The 16,720-nt window shown below is 41.0% G+C and overlaps 1 protein-coding gene across 1 annotated transcript in view; it reads right to left on the reverse strand.

The window, feature by feature from the left end:
- Positions 1-3,949: 3,949 nt before the first annotated feature.
- LOC126426834 (ras-related protein Rab-18-like) overlaps positions 3,950-16,720 on the reverse strand; it is a 76,995-nt gene continuing 64,224 nt past the window's right edge. Inside the window, exon 6 of the mRNA XM_050088858.1 lies at positions 3,950-4,673. Coding sequence (XP_049944815.1) covers positions 4,557-4,673 — 117 coding nt within the window. The 3' untranslated portion in view covers positions 3,950-4,556. The remainder of the gene's footprint in view (positions 4,674-16,720) is intronic.

Here is a 16,720-nt window from a genome sequence, read left to right on the forward strand (position 1 = left end):
CTATATATGGTGATCATATTTTGTTTCTCTTTTAGAATACATTTCTTCTGCATACAGATCATGTTTCTATTATTAAGACAGTATGTTTTCGAGAGATTGTCCTTTATCTCCACTAGTAGACTTTAGGAGAGGATAAATACTTTACCACACCTGCAGAAAACAAACTAATCATGATATTCAATTTAAGGTCAATTAATACTGGGTATCACATCATGGAAAGCAGCATCCAATCCAATTGTGGTTGTATACAGAAATACCACAGCACACTTATGTCCAGTACTGTACAGTGAATCTCCTCCAAAATGTAAACACTTACTCAGCAGCGATGAACTGGCAATGGCAGAACTTACTACTAGAGATAGTAAAACTATGGACATTCTTACAGGTGGAATAGTAATTTCTACGTACCATAGGAAATTGAAAAGAATGAATAATGTGCTACGCAAATATTTTAAAATTCAAAATGAAGTTTGTGCGCTTCAGAAAATATATAAAAACATAGCGAACTGGTTTTAGGAAGCAGGATATGCTGCTCTATTACTGTACTTTTTCAAGTCAGTTTATTTCAGACAAAAAAGTAGAAAACTATCTTGTGTGTGCGTGTGTGTTTTGCTATTTACAATGTCTCTTCTTTATCAGATATGAAAGACCACAGGCAAGGCATTTTTTTTTTTTTTTTTTTTTTCCTCAAAGGTCCCTCACTGACTTCCGACAATGCTCAGAGTTGTTCTAAGTGATGGATGCCACCATGTGAAGCACACTGTGAACCGTTTTGGAGCGACTTATTCCATTTGTGTCAGATCACACAGTTCTTTCACCAACAACGCCAAAACAGACAAGTGAAGAATCGAGACAAGTTGTTCCTCAAAGTTACAAATTTTCACACGCTAACTTTAGAACAACTTTCAGTTTTCACATGAGCAAATACCTAGGTATTAAATTGCAACATATATTATCTATTGCTCTTATGATTAACAAACAGCTTGTTGCCTTCTCCCTGTTGCCTTGCATCTCTGGGGTTTTCCCATTTATTAGTGGTATCTCATTATTACTATTACATCATAAACATAAAACAAGTTCTGTATTGAATTCACACAGGTAAAATAACACACATGCACACAATTAGACAAATTCAAAACCATCAGTCAGCAAAGTACACACATGAAATTTCTGCCAGTCCGTTTTGTACTGCGGTATACATCCCCTCTTAATGGTTTACGCAGTTGTCTGTTCGAACTTCCCATATAGTCCTGTTAACCCTTCTTTAGTACCTAACAAAAAAAATAATAAAATTTTAAAAATGAAAAAATAAATTTAAAGTTGGCAAAGCTATGCCATTTTGTCAGGGTGGCATTTGGCATCCCTTTTTAAGGAGCTCTCCTAAAAACATTTCGCTTATGCAGAAAAGAATAATAAAAATGATGAAGACAGTACCAGCGCAACTAACTACCAAAGCTATTTCCAGTCACTGTAGCCGGTGTTTGTGTTCCCTATTAGAGATAGAGAGAGAGAGACCGGTCCATTTGAAACAACTGAACAATTACACAACCTGATACACGGGCCAAGGTAAACATCCCTCTGGTGAGTCAAAGACTGAGCAGAACTGAATACAATAGCCTGTACAGCTGTTTCACCAGAAAATGCCTAGAAAAAACAAATGTGTATTTATATGTATCATAGCCCATGAATGTATTTGCCTGTACTGTTTCTTTTTGTGTACTTCTGCAGCCACTGCATATTGTCATTTCTAGATCTAATAGCAGTCCCCTTTGGTACAATACTTGTGCAGAATTTTGTTTGAATATTTTAATTTCTTGGCTTTGAAGGTAAATGGTACTTTACTGTTGCAAATACTAAACATACACAAAAATGGGCAACCTTGTGACCACTATTTCACTTTGTAACATGAGCACATAGCTTTTTGTTCTTGTGTGTGTTCTTGCATTGAGCTCACATCAGTGGTGGAAATTACAAATACACACATTACACCTGATCTGGTCACAAAGCTATTTTGTTTGCAGGTGGAAAAATATGTTAGCAAATTCCTTGAAAACTCATCTAACACACGGAGCTTTGAAAGCTGACTGAGGGATGTTGATATAAAGAAAATTGTTTGTGTCAACCATTCCCTAAAATAAAATAAAAATGAAATGAGTAACATTTTCTCCAGCCATTGGAAAGTAAAAAAAGTTATTTCGACAGAGTAATGGGGTAACTTTGTGACAGCATGTTAGTGTTGGAATTCCAAGTTCCAATATTTGGAACTAAGATGAAACCAATCTCATAGATGGTGCTTGTTCTTTGAAAGTAATTATAAAATTTGGTATTAAGTAACTGGAAAGAACTCAAAACTCCACAAAAACAAGTGCATCTCATGTTTTGTGGCAGTGCTGGTGGACAGTTTACTTCAGTACATGTAGGTACATGCCAAACATACATGGAATACCTCAGGGAAAGGATGTAACCCAAATATCAGACAACCATACACAGTCTGGAGGATCCAACCACACTGCATTTGAGGATAGGTTTATGAATACGATTCTCCCAATTCTGAAACACCAGGATGGGAAGACAGCCACCATTGGGGACAATCTTAGCTCCCACACAATACTTAAAAAACTAAATACTGTTGTACCAGTAGAAGAAAATTAACTGAGAAAATTGTTCACATTTGAAACCATGAAACTGAATTTAGTACACATGAGAGACTTGTAGCTTCAATGATACACCGCATTCATGCCTTTTAAAAAGGCACAAGGTACACACTCGAAATATTAATCTTGATGTAATGTGCTCTATACAACTTAATTCCACTTTAAACAAAATCAGTAAAGTAATGAAATATAGCCTCACTGTTTTGATGCACATTAAGTAAAATTTGAAGGCGGTGATATTTTGTACAATACCCTGTTCAAAAGGATTAATGATGTACATCACTACAATGCCATGACAAAAATTTACATTCATCATTCCACACTAAGCTCGTCTAGTACAAAAAGTTGGGCAGAAAGCAGCTGCCAATGTTTTTGATCACTTAATGTAAAATAGCAGACAGGCAGAAAAGGTAAACATGGAAATTGTTTCTACCTGACTGACAACATTATTCCGTAGAAGAATTACTTGTTAAAGTGCAACAGTAAATTCTTTTCCCTGAAAATTTCTAGTTTTCCAGATGTTTCACTATCATGTAATGCAGTCCACTTCACGAAATATTATGCATGCACCCTGCTGTACTAAGATTGACACGAATGTCTGAGGGCCCACAAAAATGACATCTTTTTTTTGATTAGTTGAAAGGTGGAAAGAACAGATTGCTCTGAGTTACAATTTCTGCAAGTGTGTCAATCTGCGATTTTTCAATAAATCCCCGAGATTTATTGTGTGAAGATTATATCAGGACTGTCAAACTCCCAGCAGTTTAACAATTTATTAAGATGCGAGCATAAGTGTGTGTGAACTGGTGTACTACGAGTTGACGAGTACACAGACAAGGATATGTGCAAAAGACTTACATAAGTAATTCTGTAATTCTAGTGGTTGTCTGCACTCCAAAACCTCAATTCCAAGTTTGCAGTGGGACTACATCACCAGGAGTGATATAGTATTGTATGCATAACCACATGTTTTAAAACCAAAACCCAGCACACATCAGGTGTGGTTATGTACTATAAAAAGTGCATGATAAATCAAATTAAAATACTCAGCATTCATGTAAATTTTAAACCTTTTAGTTATAGTCACAGCTGTAATTTCTTAATTTTGCAGTGGAATAAGTATCTTATGTTGAGCCAACCCATAAATAGCACTGAAGCTAACACATTATGCTGTAACAGAGCTGCAGAGATTTGAAGTTAGCCTCTAATGACAACCTGACTGTAATAAACAGTTATAAATACCATCACATTTCTCAACATAAAACAGTTCTTTTTCATCATGGTCCCACACTCAGTGCTTTTAAATATCCTTTATTATTATTAATAGTAATATTAGAAGGTGAAATAATAGTAATAATAATAATAACAACAACATTACAAAGATGACGAACAGGCCCAATACAGGGAATGCCCACTATAACATTGCTCTTTCTCTGTATTCACAAGACAGCTGTTAGGCCAACGTGTAACAGGTACGAGCTTCGCAAAATTTATTTCAGATTTCTACATATTGAAACATACAAAAATGCATTATGCTATATACATATAATTTACCAAGTGCTGTGGACTACACAATTATACAAAATTAATATCAAACATGCATTTAAACTTCTAAAAAGCATCCATTTGTAAACAAGACTGCACATGACAGTACTGATAAAAATGACAGTTTAAAAATCAACCATATGATACAGTTGTTACATCTCTCTTAGCCCCTCCCTCCCGCTCGTCCCAAAGACATTACAACTCCATTACAACACAACTTGTTAGTCAGTGTAACAAAATGAGAACTGATAGGACATGATGCCATATCAGTAGGAGTCTCCAGATACGCCTCCATTTACACAAGCGCGCGCGTCCCGGCACACCCCTCCCAGGTGGCGGACGCGCCGGCCGCAGACCTCAGACGAGCTGGCACTTCCACCCAGCACAAGCCGGAGCACCTTCACCACTGTCCTCTTCTCGCACGTGGATCGAACCCGGACCTCCTGTCTCCCACAGGCCGGGCTGTTCAATTATCTGTGAATTAAGTAAAACCACAAAATTACTCAAACTTAACAGCTAGGACCTTATCACTTCTTCGATGCTTATTACCAGCAGTTCCCTAATTATTTGATGAGATAATAGCACACCAAAAACAATCTTACACATAGCCAAACATGGGCAATATTAGTAATATTATACTTTGGAAACTGTGATCATGAAATAAATTTTCACAATGTATTCCTTATGCCTCATGTAGACACTGTAACTAATAAGAATGTTTAAACCCATTCCAGCCTCTTAATGCTGCTAAAATTCTGCTATCATTACCATTATCACTGTTGATAACACATTGCAAACAAGTAATTTGAAAGTAATTAAAATCATTAAAAAACAATGGAAACTCCAGGTAGGACTATCGACATGTAGAAAAACAAAGACTGCTACTTGCCGTAAAGGTGACATTAAGTTACAGACAAGCGCAATCGAAAGACACTTACACAAAGCTTTCAGCCACAAAATTCAGCAGCAAAAGAGAAAAACACACAATTTGTACCCAAGCAAGCACACCTCACGCAAACACGATCACCAACTTCTCCATCTCGGGCCAGAACGTAAAGCAGCAATATGGAAGTGAGGGGGAAGAATAAGGGATAGGAGAGTACAGGTCGGGGAGGGAGAGGACTGCTGTCTGACTGAACGTGCAGGGATTAGAATGCCAAAAGGACCAGAGTCAGGAGGTTATGGGTCAGGGAGGTGGGGAAAACAGCAGAACACTCGGGTTGTGAAGCAACCAGTGACACTCGGCATGTTATGTTCAGCTGCCCCCACACCCTACAGTAAAGTTTCCACCCCCCCCTCTGAGCTATTATCTCCTCAACATTCTCTTCACCCACTCTCATTATTTTCCAACTTTTGCCAACAATCTCGCCCAACATTCCCCTCCCCCACTCCTTTTCCCCCACCTCCACCCACCCGTACACTACTATCCCTTCCCCTCCCCCTCCACACTGCTGCTACGATCCCAAGTGATAGTTGCACTCTGGCCCGAGCTACCAAGAGTTGGTGGTCACGTGTCTGCTAGGTATGCTTGCTTGTGAGTATGAACAGTGTGGGGTTCTCTTTGGCCGTGGCCAAAAGCTTTATGTAAGTGTCTTAATTACACTTGTCTGCAACTTAACATGATAAGTAGCAATCTATCTTTTCCCCCACATTCTTAAAGTTTGTAGAATTCAGTTATAATCATTATCAATGATATATGGTTTATATCTAATATAAATAAAAAACAAAGAACAGAATCCAATTAAAATAAGAGTGAGTAAGCAATTACAAAGCATTATCCTGTCTGCCAGACTCAATTTTGCAAGGACTGAGTTAGTGAAATGAAACGTTTTTATTAAATCTAGGTAACATACTAAAAGAATTTATATTCTATATTTTAAAAATAACCCACTAAAATGTAATTCTTATTGTTATATTTATTTATCTGATTATTTTCACCGTGAAGGAGACCGCTTTGTAATGAAAGTAATATATATCTAATGCCATTTTATTTTATGGTTTATTCAATGTTTTTTTTATGTCCTGTCAACTATCAAAGTTCATTGCAATTCTTAAACTTTCTGTCATTGTAGCAAAATGTACATAAGGCTCATGTGGAACCACTGTCGTTTGCCTAATTTTGCTCGAAGTGTCGAGCGCCACCTGTGCTGATCAGTTTAGTAACCATGTAATAGATTGTAAAAGGCACATAGTGTCAACTTTGCACAGTTGTATCTTGAAATAACCAAGACAAACTCTTAACTACATGTGGCATAAATTAATGTGAGAATTGCTTCCCACTTGGTTAATGTCTTAACACCAGGACTTGTGTTTGTTGCTGCTTCCTACAGCAACAGTAGCAAGCAGGTTAAGTATTTGATCAAATGGTTCAAATGGCTCTGAGCACTATGGGACTTAACATCTGAGGTCATCAGCCCCTTAGACTTAGTACTACTTAAACCTAACTAACCAAAGGACAGCACACACATCAACACCTGAGGCAGGATTCGAACCTCCGACCATAGCAGCGGCGCGGTTCCGGACTGAAGCGCCTAGAACTGCTCGGTCACAATGGCTGGCAAGTATTTGATCACAACCGAAGAACTTTCGTATAAAGCTTTTCACACTGGAAACATAAATGACTTGAGAGAGCTGCATAATGAAATACTTGATATCAGATTTGTTTAGAAAGTGACTACTTTTCAAGTAGAGTATTATATTTTTATTATTTATCACGTAGATAAGAAAAATTTGGTATTGTGCAACTGCATGTTTATTTTGCTAGTAACCAAACATGTTTCACTTATTTACATGAGGCACAAACCTTGAGCTATAAAAGTGTGATTTTGTTAAATGGGGGTCAAGAGCATAAGGAACAAGAGAAGATTATAACGACATACACCTATAAATGCGTTTCAAGAGAGGTATACCACATGAAGGTGGAGATAAAGGATCTTTGACAATATAGATTACAATGACTGAAAGCACACACGAACACAGCAGGCAAGTGGGGATGACATACTGACTGCCCTGGTGTTTTAGCTCCACACACAGAAAACCGTATTTACTCCAATGAAAGCCGCACCTGAAAAAGAGACTCAAAATCAAGGGAAAAAAATTTTCCCAATTCTAAGCCGCACCTGTAATTTGAGACACTGAATTCAGGGGGATAGAAAAGTTTTAGGCCCCACCTCCAAATTGAAACAAAGTCGGTCCATTGCAATACGAGACACAATTTAGGTCGAATGAATGACGATACAGCTACAGTAGTTTGGTTCGAGTCTTAAGCTTAGCAGTTAAGCTTTACCAGGTAGCTATTGCTATGCGTAAGGCGCTCCGTCCGTATTTATTTGGGAACCCTTCCATTTTCACGTGCTTTGTCTAGTCTGAATTAATTGCTTATTTTTCTTTGATCTGACAAGTGCCGTTCTCTTTCTTGTAAGTGCCTACATCACTAAGCTGAAAATGCATTACTGTACTGTGTCATACATTCTTTGTCGCATTCTGATTATGAGTGTTAATGACACGTCGCCGCTCGCGGCATGGCTTGCTTTTGTGCACGCTACCGCCGCTTACAATTAAAAAAAGAGAAAGAGAGAGAGAGAGGAATTGTCTCATTAGCGAAACAATGGCAAGAGACTGCTATTTGTTGTTAGTTACCCTGCTTCTTTCTTTGATAATGACCAACAAGAACCAAATAATAGACTGCGTATGGAAAAAGATGTTCTGAACGAGAATTTAGCAAAAATTTTTCTCCATTTGAAAAATCTTTGCAGACGCCTCTATAGTACATTACATTCTGCACAGAAATTAGTCATCTTAGATTTAAAAATCTAGTCACTTGCCGTGCTTCATTTCTGACTAGCACTATCCAGCATAAGAGTAATACGAATATAAACATGACATGACATATTTATATTCTTCTGCGTTTGCTGTTATCTCACTCTAGTTTCGTAGTTCATTAGGCAGACAGGATTTAAATGAGATAGCAGTAAACATAAAAGAATACATGGCAAAATGTTTATATTAGTATTATTCTTATGGTGAAGAGAATACTGCATGTGATTCACAATTCATAAAAGTTCCTATTAGCAACCATCTCTTCTCACAGGTAGGAAAAAATTCAGAACATATAGAGTTGGCCATATTGACAAATATCCCAAACAGTCTTGCAGTCGGATTTTCATAGTACACTGAAATGCTGCTACATTCGAAGATGAACAATACGGAATTTGTATTTACTTCGTTAGATAATGTACGAAAATGCAGTGGTCGAAACTCGGGGCGGAGAAAAAAGCTCGTCTTCCACCTTTCTTTTAATTTATTTACTGTCGCAGAGGCATTTACGCCAGTGTTTATCTTTGCGCCTTCAAAGCATACCTGTGTAGCGCTACATATATTTGACGGCAGAAGTTAGTTGTGGCAGCACCTACCAACATTTTTCAGAACTTCCACTTACTTTGCACTCGATTCTAAGCTGCAGGCTGTTTTTTAGATTACAAAAACCAGAAAAAAAGTGTGGCTTAGATTCGAGTAAATATGGTACTGAGCTGGAGCAGCACCATATAGTAGCCACATTATCCTTAGAGAAGCAGGGTCCTCTGCAGTTAGTAACTATACGGTATTGTGTACGGACAACTGGTTCCACGAGGCAGCCACTAATAATCCCTGCTGCAACAGAGCTGCTCGTTTCTCACAAAGTCTCATAGAGCACAATCCAGAAAATGTGAAAGTGTCTTTCTTCTCAGTCATTAATATAATACTTTTTGTTTCCTATAACCATTGCTTTTATGATATTTTAAATATATTTTTATATTTTTGGAATAATCATATTGTGTAACAAGCAGTAGTAGTACTGTATCTGTCTGTTAAGCAGTATCAGAAGTAATAGTGTTTCAATGAGCTATGGAGGATTTTTGTGAAGTTTTCGTGATAATGTTTGGATATTTTACTGGAATATGATGAAAAGAAAAGAAAATCGGTGGACAGAGATTTATTACACAGCAGTGTCCTTATTTGCCAAGAACTGAACCCGTCACGCCTTCTAGGCGAAAACTATTACCGAACGAGCCATAAGTTCGATGAAGATCTACAAGCATCAGGTGAGTATACTTTTTAGTTTCTAAGTGTTATTACGAACATTCTTATCACTTAAAATAAATGGATGGACACAATTAGTGACAATTCCCAAAAATGTGCACGAGAACAACTGATGATTTATCGGTGACAATGAGCCCACCGTACAGTGAGCCTCAACCTTCAAATGCATGTGCCACTCTCAGATCACATTTCTGGCCATATGTCATAATGACTTTCCTCACTCCTTAACCTCTCGTGTATCATTTTCTACAATTGGTCTCCATTTAGCAAATCACTCTACATACAGAAAATTATTTATTCATATGTATTTTGTTAGGAGATCTTTAGTATGTCCTGGTGGCACATTTACATTATGTAATCAAATGAAACTATGGTTTCAGACACCTTTTCCAGTCCCAAACACACATGACATATACACGCACACAGGAGCGACAAATGAAAATCTGTACCAAGGCCGGATTAAAACCCAGGTCTAATGCTCACCCCTAGGAAGATGTGCTAACCATTACACCAACCTGGCAAAGCGGCTTTGCCGAACTGCACGGACTACCTTCCTCCTGAATCCAAATTCCCATTCACACCACAGTCCACCTGCTATTCCTCCTGAACTCTAATAGCATCACAGTGCCTCTTCAACGGTACTGCTGCAGCCACACGTACTAAGAATTGCTTCATGCAGTGGAGAATGGCAAAACAGAGGCACACCAGCGACCGAGGCGTTGCAAAGTAGGCAGGCATAGATAGCCTTGCTGACAGCAGCAGTCTACCAACAGTCTGACGCAAGGATGCACACAGACCGCTGGGCGAAGCCTGGAGAGTGCCGAGTAAGTGAAAGTGAGGCCAGCACACTAAGTTACACTGCAATATATTGTGGGAATAACAACAACAACAAGCTACCGTCGAGGGTAAAAACGTCCTCCTGCCGGGTATAAATAATGGAGCGCAGGCAGCAAGAGACAGAAGCCATTAGGAAGCAGTTCGGATCTGAGGACAGACGTGGTCCGTGTCCGAATGTTCAATCTTCGTAGGTGACAATTCCGGAAGTCTGTTCCAGCTCGCAGGAGTCATCCGTTCTCCACCAGATGCCAACGTCAGCTCTGGAGGTCGGCCCGGGTTCAGTCGGCACCATGGCTGACTAACTATGGTGAGAACTTCCAGCAGGACCGGCTGATGCGTAGTATCAGTCACAGGCCCTGCCCGGGAATGATACCCGGACTTCACGGCAACCCGGCCCCGCGGCGCGTAGTCCGTCCACGACGGAACCTCGCTGACATTGCAACGGACTGTTTACCAGCCGGCAATGCAGCAGGTGTCGGCAGCTGACACCACGGCGACACGGCTCTGTAGGCGTGCCCGTACGGAGGGTGCCGAGCGGCGATGAGTTCATCTCAACCGCAGGGCATATTGGCTTCAGTGGAACACTGGTGGCCTAAGGTTCGTGAGTGCAATCAGCGGCGCGCGTTGCATGCATTGTCGGAGAATCTACACATCAGCAGCCACGTGCAGGCATCCGCCGGGCTGGGCAGCGACGACGAGGGAGAAATTTTAAAAGAAAGTTCAATAAATAATTGTAAAACTCCACTCCATCTCAGTCTTTGGCGCAGCCACTGTGTCTGCTGCTAACAAGTGGAGCAAAAGCCATAACAAGTGGTGTCAGGCGCACCCACGCCACAACTGACTAGCACCGTGCTGAGCAACCGAGAAACACCGAATAAGGTGAGTCCAGCAACTGCCTTCTCTCTGTGTTTTCCGTGTAGCTAAGACATGTCGAGGGTAGCGTTAAGGGATGTGAGAGTGTCAGTTGAAAGGCCTAGCAGCCCTGTAGACTTATCACAGTTTTGTGGGAATGATAGTCACATTAACTTAGTACCATCTAAATGTGTACTGTGTGGATTAACAGGTCACGTCGCTCCTTGCAATAAATTTGTACCAAGCACTTGTGATGTTTGTGGCTTCTATGGTCATGTAATGGGGCAATGTGCTAAGTCTAGATGGCTGGGTAGGAATTCACTTGCTTCTGAGTTATACAATTTTATTTTTCTGAGGTGAGGTATACTAGCACTGAAAATGCCAGAGAAACATGCAACCTCGACAAGTAACACCGTAGTCGCACTGACAGAGCAAGTTAAGAAACTGATTGAAGAAAAAAAGTTGCGAAAGCAGCACATGCAGACGATGGAGCAACAATTCTTGCAAAATACTCCATCAGGCTCGGGAAGCGATAGAGTAGAATGCAAGGGTACTGTCTTTTCCGTTGTGGCAGATTGTTCAGCAGCTAATTTGATACCTTCCTTCTCGGGTAAAACATCAGAGGATGTGAATGTTTTCATTGGTAACGTACGTAGTACGGCTAGACTGTGTGTCTGGTCGGATGAAATGCGTTTGCAAATGGTGAGGTTACGGTTAGCAGGTGATGCAAAGACTTATGTGGCATACCACAAAGGGTTAAAGGATGCTACTGCGTTCACAGAGTTGGCCGAGGAATTATTGCAAAGGTTTAGGAAACAAAACACTGCCAGATTTTTTAGAGGAAAATTGGGGAAGATGATGCAGAAAACAGGTGAAACGGTAGAAGAATTTTCAGACAGAATTAGGAGAAAGAATGCACACGCGTATGAGTTATCGCAAGATGTGAGTGCAAATGAAGTTCCATTGAAAGCAGCAGAGAACAGAGCTTTAGACGCATCTTTGCGAGGGTTCTCTCCAGATTTTTCATACCGGATATGGATGGAAAATCCAAGTGACTTAGCAGCAGCATTGCGCGTAGCTACACATTTGCAGGATGTGGATAGCGCCACTAGAAGTCGCAATGAGAAGAAAATTTTTTCGTCTTCAAAGAGTGTTACCGTTGTGGGAAGCAAGGTCATTTTAAGGGACAATGTCGGGAACTACAGTCTTTCAATTGTCAGAAAATAGGGCATAAGGCACGGCTGTGTAAAGCCACAAAATGTGTTAATGATACAGCAGGTAAAAAACTGTTAAACAAAAAAAGGAGTGTTCCTGCCATCAGGAGGCATTCCCAGTAAAAAGAGGTACTCAGAGAGTGCACGAAGAGGCGGATTGTAGTTTGATGGTTTGCATAAAAGATAAGTGGCGAAGAGTTTTAGTGGATACTGGCGTGCATGTATCAGTTGTCAGTGTGGACCTTGTGGGCAAGAAAGGATTGGAAGTTCCGAGATACAGATTGTGCGCAGTATGTGATAAAAAATTATATGTACTAGGGACAGCACAGCTCAAGTTTAAGATAGGGAATGTGTTGTTCCAGGAGCAAATGGAGGTGTTGTCAACTGTGAGACAGGGATTTTCAGCGATACTTGGGTTGGACTTTCTGATTAAACATCACGCCAAAATTGACCTTTCGCAACATACGCTGAAACTCCATGGGAACTTGTTCTCAATGAGTACAGCTACTGCAAATGTTTCAGAGTCACAAGATGCCCCGTTAGCTAAGGTGATACCAACTGAACTGCGTAGAAGCGCATTAAACGTGATTTCGTGTGACGAAGTACGAACAGATACAGGGAAGCTCATCTGGGTACCGGTGTATGTCGATGTGCCACAGCAGGGGTTATTCTTGGTAGAGCCACTACCGAGTAATGAGGTTTTAGAAGAAAAGCATTGCTTTATTCGTAGGAGTGTATCACAGGTAACGGACATAAATGGCCAGTTTATGGTTCCGGTGAGTTTAGATAACTTCGGGCAGGATGATGTTGATCTGCCGAAGGGATTAGTAATAGCCACAGTAGAGTTAATGGATGAAGAGGACATCGATAGTTTGAGGCTAGATTATGATGTAAAGCAAACCGTCAGCACGTCTGCACTTCGTGACAAGGTAAAAATCATTTGAGAGGAAATGATCGTTCAGGTATGGAAGCATTATTACTAAAGTATAAAGCATTGTTTGAAGCACAGGTTACATTACTTGCTACACCGATAACACAGCATCGTATTTCGACAGGGAATTGCGCTTCGGTGTATCATAACCCATACAGACTATCGAAACAATTACAACGAGTAGTAGAGCAATTAATAGAGCAACAACTGGAAGATGGGATAATCCAGCACAGTAATTGTCCTTGGTCTAGTAGCGTGGTCCTACTTCCGAAGAAGACACCGGACAGGTCAAAAAAAATTTCACTTTTGTTGCAATTACAGACATTTGAGTGAACGGACGGTGGCGGACATATATCCGATTCCAAATATCACAGAAACATTAGACAACCTAGGGCAGTGTAAATTTTTCAACACTGTGGATTTGCGAAGCGGTTATCATCAGACTGAAGTATGTCCATAGGACAGGGCAAAAACAGCATTTACGACACATTGTGTTCACTTCGAGTATAAAAGAATGCCGTTTGGACTAAGAAACACTACAGCAACGTTTCAGAAGTTGTTGGATGGAGTCCTTCGTGGGTTGAAACCGAAAAAATGCATGGTGTTTCTGGATGACACAGTTTTTTCAAGAGATATAGAGCAGCATGTGGAACGGTTAGAGGAGGTGTTTAAAAGATTAGAGGCAGCACAGCTAACATTAAGTTTGGACAAATGCCATTTTGCGCAAGCACAAGTAAACTATCTCGGGAATGTTATGAGTCAAAACGGGGTACGGACAGATCCTCGTCTCACTTCTGCAGTACGAGATTTTCCGGTTCCGCAAACGGTTAAACAACTGCAATTGTATATTGGTCTTGCGAGCTATTATCTAAAATTCGTACAGGGGTTCGCAGAAATAGCAAGGCCACTTGCTAAGTTGCTAAGAAAAGATGTTACCTTCCAGTGGACGTCAGAGTGTGGGAAAGCATTTCAACAGTTGAAACGGATACTGACATCAGATCCAGTTTTGAAGTTTCCAGACTTTTCGCGTCTAATCACGCTCTTGGGGTTGTACTTGGGCAAGAAATTGATGGCAAAGAACATCCGATTGCGTTCGCGTCTCGTCAACTTAACAAGGCGGAACAAAATTACTCCAAATTACTCCACGACGGAGAAGGAATTGTTAGCGGTAATATACGGGATTTCGTACTTTCGATGTTATCTGTACGGTAGAAGGTTTAAGGTTGTGATGGATCATTCAGCTCTGAAATGGTTATTAGGTCTGAAAGCCCAGCGAGTAGGCTAGTGAGATGGGTGCGGAAACTCTGAGTTCGATTATGAGGTGATACACAAGCCAGGTGTGAAACATGCCAATGCTGATGCATTGAGCAGGAAAGTGGCAGTATTACAGGTAACAGGGGTGACTGAAGATGAGTGGAAAAGGGCACAAGCCGTGGATAGTGATTGCCAATTGTTCAGAAAGCAACCGCAGTTCCTAGTACAGGACAGGTTACTTTGCATGTCGCAAAATGCGGCCCGCACGTCGTCGTACCAGCAGCATTAAGATCTGAATATTTGCAACAGGTGCATGACCATTTTCTTTCAGGACATGACGGGAGAAGAGCTACAGATAGGTGGATAGTGGAGAAGTTTTGGTGGAGGACACGACGTCAAAACGTGGACGAGTACGTCAGGAATTGTGTGCCACGCACACAGCGTGCGGACTTGAGCCATCAAAAAATTCAGCTTCAAAGATTACCAGAGGCAGACAGACCTTTCCAACAAATCTGAATTGGTGTATTAGGCCCATTTAATAGGCGTGCAGCAGGGAATAAGTATGTGTTAACAGTGATTGACTACTTTTCTAGGTATTTAGTCATGGACGCATTACCAGATCAGAAAGCAACTACGGTGGCACAAGCTTTAGTTAATAATTGGTTACTCAGGTATGGGATACCTCAGTCCTTAATCTCTGATCAAGGTACTAATTTCACGTATGATCTGATGAAGCAACTGTGGAAGTTACTGAAGGTAAAGAAACTATGGAGTAGTACATTCAATTCGCAAGCAAACGGACGAACAGGGAAAGTGCATTGCACGATCGCTAAGATGTTGAGTCACTATGTAAATAGTCAACACACCGACTGGGATGTGTACTTGCAATTCACAACCAGTGCATACAATAGTTAGGTACATACGTCGACAGGATTGTCGCCGTAGGAAGTGGTGTATGGACGGAAGATGCTATCACCTTTTGACATGCTTCTCCAAGGCTGGGAGCGGAGGGCGAGCATGTAAGGCAATTTGCGAAAACCATTAGGGAAATACGGCAGAGAGTTAGACGAGCTAACATGAAAGCGTTGGAATGACAAGAACGGTTGGGAGGTACCACGAGGAAGTTGCCACAGTACAGAGTAGGCCAATGGGTGCTACTAGCTAATCCATACGTTCCAAAATGGAGAACCAAGAAGTTCACAAACAAGTTCCACGGACCGTACCAGGTAGTGGAAATGACATCACCTGTCAATGCAAAATTACAATTGCCTACCAAGATAACAGCGGTTCACGTTAGTAGAGTTAAGCCGTGACGCAGGATGGGGTACAAGTGGATAGTATGGGGCGTAGTCCTCTGGCAGCTGACAAGCTGGCCAAGTACAGGATATGCCGTTGCGAAGCGGGGTGTTGTTCGGGCAACAACCAGCTGTGGTCTTCACGAGTCGACGCTTCGGCTCGCACTCAGTATACTGCAGGTAAGGAACGAGATGTGGCAGCTACAGGAGGTGGTATCCAGTGTGGAAACGGTTGCATCTAAGAACAGAATATTACGGGACGTGCAAGAAGAGTACGAGGCTTTGGATAGGTCATGTAAGGAAATAAGGGAACAACTGCGCCAAGTCGCGAGCATGATTCCAGTGAGAAGAAAGAGTAAAGAGCGGTCGGTTGAATGCAGGTGGGAAGTTGCTGAAAACAATTTTTGGAACAGCGGATAGAGACAATATTGAGGGTTTGAACAATTCTTTAACAGCTGTTTGTGACAGCGAGGAAAGCATAGGGAAGTTAGTGGATATACACACAACAGAGATACGGGGATTAGGAACAGAGTCGTTGAATGTGACACGTGTGGTGCGTGGGATGGCTACAGGGTTACAAGCATATATAAAACAAACAGGAATTATTGAATACGGATCTGGAACAGGTACAAACGCGATTGGATATAGTGGAAAGGAAGCTGGAAATGGCTAAATTGGTGCGGGAACTGTTTAACAGCATTGGTGATGCACGAGTGAATATGGATTAGTTGCAAGAGGCAGTACATCACGCATTGCACGAGCAGGTGAGTGTGAATGTTACCAGAAAAATTCAGACGGAGTCTGAAGCAGGCAGAGGGAGAGTTTCCAGAGGGGGCAGAGCACGTAGTGCCGATAATTGAAGTGAGTATGTCACTTTTTTAGCATATGTCTAGGATTAAGGTAACAACGGATCTAGTTAAGATGTATATAGAGATTAGATTTCCAGTAACTAGTGTGAGGAGACAGTATCACTGTTACACAGTGCATCCTTATCTGGTCAGATGGGAGCGCATGGGGAAGGGCGTACAGTTCAGGACACAGGAGGTTTTATTCATTTCT

This window comes from Schistocerca serialis, chromosome 11 (assembly GCF_023864345.2).
Source record: "Schistocerca serialis cubense isolate TAMUIC-IGC-003099 chromosome 11, iqSchSeri2.2, whole genome shotgun sequence".
NCBI classification, from domain to species: domain Eukaryota; kingdom Metazoa; phylum Arthropoda; class Insecta; order Orthoptera; family Acrididae; genus Schistocerca; species Schistocerca serialis.